Source organism: Bufo bufo, chromosome 3, assembly GCF_905171765.1.
Source record: "Bufo bufo chromosome 3, aBufBuf1.1, whole genome shotgun sequence".
NCBI lineage: Eukaryota > Metazoa > Chordata > Amphibia > Anura > Bufonidae > Bufo > Bufo bufo.
This window is the reverse complement of record NC_053391.1, coordinates 88,023,486-88,029,012: the sequence shown is the minus strand read 5'-3', so window position 1 is coordinate 88,029,012 and position 5,527 is coordinate 88,023,486. Positions and strand designations below refer to the sequence as shown.

The 5,527-nt window shown below is 44.7% G+C and overlaps 1 protein-coding gene across 1 annotated transcript; it reads right to left on the bottom strand.

The window, feature by feature from the left end:
• Window positions 1-4,481: 4,481 nt before the first annotated feature.
• Window positions 4,482-4,960, bottom strand: LOC120993229 (histone H2A, sperm-like). The gene has a single exon (XM_040421779.1). It carries the CDS (start codon window positions 4,953-4,955, stop codon window positions 4,539-4,541), a length of 417 nt encoding a protein of 138 aa, XP_040277713.1. The 5' UTR covers window positions 4,956-4,960; the 3' UTR covers window positions 4,482-4,538.
• Window positions 4,961-5,527: the final 567 nt, after the last annotated feature.

Genomic DNA, 5,527 nt, shown 5'->3' with positions numbered 1-5,527 from the left:
TATGCGTAATCCAGTTTTTCATGTACACTTAGGCAGGGAGGTTAAAGAGGATTAGTCGATGTGGTTGAAATTTTTTCAGCAATTTAATGGTCGTTCATATTGGCAGGATGATTTTGTCTCCGCTCCAGCATTGGATTTGTTTACAGATGCAGCAGGGTCTTGTGGTTTTGGAGCTTATTGGAAAGGTCATTGGTGTGCCGAGAAATGGCATCCATCTTGGGTTGTGAATGGGGTGACGAAAAATATTGTTTTGTTGGAATTGTTTCCTGTTGTGGTGTCTTTAGTTCTATGGGGTACGTTTTTTGCTAATAAGAGTATTTTTCTGCACACTGATAACAAGGGGGTTATGTTTGCTGTTAATTGTTTATCGTCCAAGTGTTCATTAGTTAAGTTGTTGCGTCATTTAGTATTGTTGTGTTTAAAGTTGAATATTTGGATTAAAGCTAGGCATATTCCGGGTGTGGCTTTTAAAATCACATTCATTTAGGATTGGGGCGGCGACTACAGCGGCCCGTTTGGGGTTCAGTAAGGCTCGGATTAAAAGGTTGGGAAGGTGGTCTTCTAATCGTTTTCAGCTTTATATCACTGCAAGTTATTTAATACTGTTTGTCTCTCTTTAGAAGATTTTATAGTTTTTACAGGAAGCACCGTATGGATCATCGGCCATTCCTTCGTGCACTGGGCCCATAGAAGAGCGTTAGGAAGATCATACGGTGACAACCTTTCCTGGTCTACGGATGATTTTTTTAATTTTTTGGAACAGGGTTAGAGGATTGCGTTGGGAAGGGGTGCTTGATGTAATCCTTGAGATGTGATCTTTATATCCTGATCCGGATGTTATTTTTCATGCAGGTGGTAATGACGTGGGCAAGGTAGGCACTATTGAGTTGGCATTTAGTATGAAACTAACCTTAGTCAGAGTCAGGCGGTTGTTTCCCGACGCTCGTCTGATTTTTCAGAAATGGTGCCGAGATTGTTTTGGCTGTCTCATGCGAATTTTAAGTTTTTGGATAAAATTAGGATTCGCGTGAACAGGACCATGGCTCGTTTTATGCCGCTGGTTTGGGGTTTTTCTTTTAGGCACATGGACTTGGAAGGAGGTTTGCCCGGCCTTTACTTCTCAGACAAAATTCATCTTTCAGAGATTGGCCTGGATATTTTTAATTTGGATTTGCAGACCATGATCGAATTAGCTTCAGATGGGGTGGGGCCCATGCCCCCTGCTTAGGTGGCATGATCTTTTGGGTAAGGTCACTCGCCAATAAGTGGCAAGCGGACGAGTTGATTCAGGTATTTAGGTCGAGCTTATGGCTGGCCTAATCAGTGGTTATTATGATTGTTATTTATTATTACTAGAATTTTATGGTTATTTAATATTAAGCTGTTCTTTAATAAAGTTGGCCGTGGCCTATTTTTATCCATTATATAATGTGTCCATGTGTGTTAATTTTATGGTAATTGGGTTTTTGGGGCCTGGATAGTACAATCTATAATCCCATGAGGTTTTCTTTATTGGTCACTCATACAAGCAGTAGTGACCTGCGTTTCAGGACATACATACGCTTTTGTCAAACAGTGAGTGTACAGCTGTTTGACAAAGGCGCATGTATGCGCCAAATCGCGTGTCACTACTGCATGTATGAGTGACCAATAAAGAAAACATCATTCAGCATGGAGTTTGTATTTTCGCGTGGGTTTCCTCCCACAGTCCAAAGTCATAGGGACCTTAGATTGTGAGCCCCATTGGGGACAGTTGGATTCTAAGGTCTCTAAAGCACTGCAGAATATAGTAGCGCTATACAAGTGCATAAAATAATCCACCTCGTGAAATACTAATTGCCATTCCCCACAGTCATCTTCTGACTGTGGATGATCAAGAGTTTGGGCATCAATGCACACAATCTCATGTCCCTCTTCAAGCGGGCTTGGTGAGAGGCCCAAATCAAGGAATGGCGATGAAGAGCTCCTCGGAATATCCGAGTGTGGGATCACTTATTTGCCAAGACTCACCATGGTGGGTGGAAAGCGTATCAGGGTGAGTATTCTGTTGAACAGACTCTTGGCTACCGAGACTGAACTTGGTGCTTAACCGACTGGAAGCATTATCTGCTGCAATCAGACCACCTGGTTGCACTGGTGTGACTTAGAGAGTTGTGTCCTGCGCCACCCTGCAAACTGAGACATGAAGCTAGGTATCGTGGATGAGTGTTTGTGCTCTGGCAGCAGGCAGTTTCGCCACGGCCTCTGCATGCACCATGGCCACTTCCATCCCTTACTGCTCGCCTTCTGCATATTAAATTGTATATATGCAGCACGCCAGACCTGCAGGGTATAGCAACAGTGAGGTCATGGTTATGGGCAATCGAGGGTTACTCACTTTTTGGAGGAGAACCCTGGGCAGGCATGTGGCAGTGAATGAGAGGTAGACACACGTTCCTCTTGGTATGGAGAGACCTGGCCTGATGTTGGGTGAGGTGCCCTGGATGTTGCAGGTGTTTTGAGTGCCTGAGGCAAGGTCCCTTTAAGTATCGTGACGCCAGTGCCTGTAACGGTGGCACACCGATTTGCAGGAGGATTAATGGAGTACACAGGTGGTAAACCAAACATTGCTTTACTTTAGGAAACAGTCCAACTTTATACAGACAGTTGCAGTAGGTGATAATGATGCAGTCCTTTATAGTACAAATGCACAGCAGGTTTCAATCTTGCAAGATACTTGGAGGATATACAGTTAATGCTTTGCAGTACAATGCTGCTCTATCCCCACAGCTATTCTAGCTGGCTGGATCCCAAGGCCCGGATGCCTAATTGCTGGCTTGAATCCTTGGTATATCAATTCCATCCTCCAGTATTGGCACTTGCTTTAACTATCACAGTACCTTTGCTTATTAGCTGGATTCTCTGCTGGATTAGATAGGTGACTGCAGGTTTCTCCCAGGAGGTGCACTCCTATTACTGGGGTGTCTTCTGAGCTAACTGAGGCTCACTTTATCTACAGGCAGGCTAGAGTTCACTAGCCTCCTGGTAGTGGCTAGCAGCCTGGACTATCTAGCTGCATGTCAGGAGGAGGCCCTCAGAATATCTCTGGCTGGTGCCTTCTCACTTCTGTCTCCACAGACTCCTGACTATGAACTCCCTCCTCGGGCCTGGACATTTATACTAGGGGCTCCCCATCTCCCTCTAGTGTCTAGGATGCCTAACTACACCCCAATAGGACTGCTATGCATGACAAAGGAAACATTGCATATAAAAGCACATAGAATACATTAAAGTACATAGTTAAATATAATATTACTGTCCCTTGTGAGCAGAAGTAACACGTGAACCAATTGACCCTTGTGTAGTGCCCACGCCTACCTAGTGGGACACTACATATATATGCTTGCAAGTAGCAGTAGCGCAGGTTTTGTAAGTGTATGCGCAAATAAATTAAACTCAATGCCATGAATAGTGATGATGCAAATGTTTTACAGGCGCTGTAGTGTATGTAAAATGTTGCTGCTGTCACCAGCAGCTAATGTTATACAGGAGATGTAGCACAGGTAATGTCACTGTCTGCAGTCTACAGAAAAAGTAGACTGGATGGCAGATATTTTTAGGCTGCGCACACATTAAAACAAGAGATGTAACGCAGATAATGTCACTGTCTGCAGCAGCCAAACAATTGCAAACTATTTAGTGCAGGTTGCGCTAAAGATATTGCTACCATAAAATAGTCCTTGAAAGGACTTTTGGGTCTCCAACACCAACCCTGCCTAACAAAAAAATAAAATAAATAAGATTCAATTCTGTACACTCCCTTCTAAAGCACAGCTCTTCCTGACTAAGGGCTTGTTCACATGACAGTGTGAAGTCGGTGCTGTGTACCACAAATTATGGTCCACAATGCATGGGCACTGACAGTGGCCCAGCTGCATGGGATCACGGACCCATTCACTTGACTGGGTCCACGATGTGTCAGTTCCACAAAAAGATATAACATGCCCCATCTTTTTGCGGTGTGGAGGCTTGGAATGGAACCCTCTGTAGTGTTCTGTATCTCCAGACCCATTAAAGTGACTGGGACCGCATCTGTGATGCGGAACGCACACGAGAAGTTGCCTGTGTATGGCAGATCTGCAATACGGTAATGGGAAGCACACATTATGCGAATGAGCCCCAAGACTGAGCTGGCCAGCCAATCACCGTAATGCCAGTAACCAACATGGTGATGGCATTAATGAGTGGCAGTACTTACCTGCATGTTTCCTGGCTGCATAGCAGCCAAACGTTCGGGAAGGAGACACTAGCATCGCGCTTGATCACACGCAGTATTTGGCTGAAAACCACGATGTGCCAAGCATTGCAATGCTCGAGCCAAACTGGTGTTCAGCCAAGCATACTCACTCAACGCTAGAAAGACTGAAGCTGGAGAATAGACAATTTCATACAAAAAAGTTTAATTAGGATCACTTAAAAACTGTGGTAAGGGAACATATCCCACCACAAATCTAAGAAAACAAGTGCTTTATACAAAATTCCAATACATTTAATTAAGGTTAGAACTCCTGAGACTCTGCAGCTTTAGGTTCTTCGGAGGATGGGCCTTTTGATGTCTTCTTTGGCAGTAGGATGGCTTGGATATTTGGCAGGACCCCTCCATCTGCAATGGTGACCCCATCAAAAAGCTTGGCCAGTTCCTCATCATTCCTGACAGCCAGTTGGATGTGTCTGGGCAGGATCCTAGATTTCTTGTTGTCTCTGGCCGCGTTTCCCGCCAGCTCCAGGACCTCAGCACACAGGTATTCCAGGGTGGCAGCCATATAGATGCTGGCTCCAGATCCAATCCTCTGAGCATAGTTTCCCTTCCTCAGGAACCTGTGGATACGGCCCACTGGGAACTGGAGTCCCGCCTTAGAGGATCTGGAGGTCTTACCAGCTGCAGCCTTCTGGACCTTCTTACCTCGACCAGACATTGTTAGAATAACTAGCCAAGAAGAAAAATAAAAATGAAAGATAAAGCTTAAATTGTGTTTCCAATGCAGGATCTACTGTACAGAAAGAATTAAGGCTACTTTCACACTGGCGTTTTGGCTTTTGCTTGCGAGATCCGTTCAGGGCTCACAAGAGGTCCAAAACAGATCAGTTTTGCCCTAATGCATTCTGAATGGAAAAGGATCCCCTCAGAACGCATCAGTTTGCCTCCATTCCGCTTTGGAGGCCGACACTGATGAAACTGAGCCAAACTGATCCGTTCTGACACACAATATAAGTCCATGGGGGCGGATCAGTTTTCTATGACAGTCTGGCACAATAGAAAACAGATCCGTCCTTCATTGACTTTCAATGGTGTTCAAGACAGATCTGGCTTGGCTATGTTAAAGATAATACAAACAGATCTGTTCTGAACGGATGCAGACGGTTGTATTATCTGAACGGATCCGTCTGTGCAGATCCATGACGGATCCGCAGCAAACGCAAGTGTGAAAGTAGCCCGACAATTGTATCTGGAATTGTTCATGAGTAACAGACTAAGTAGCTTGAAAAT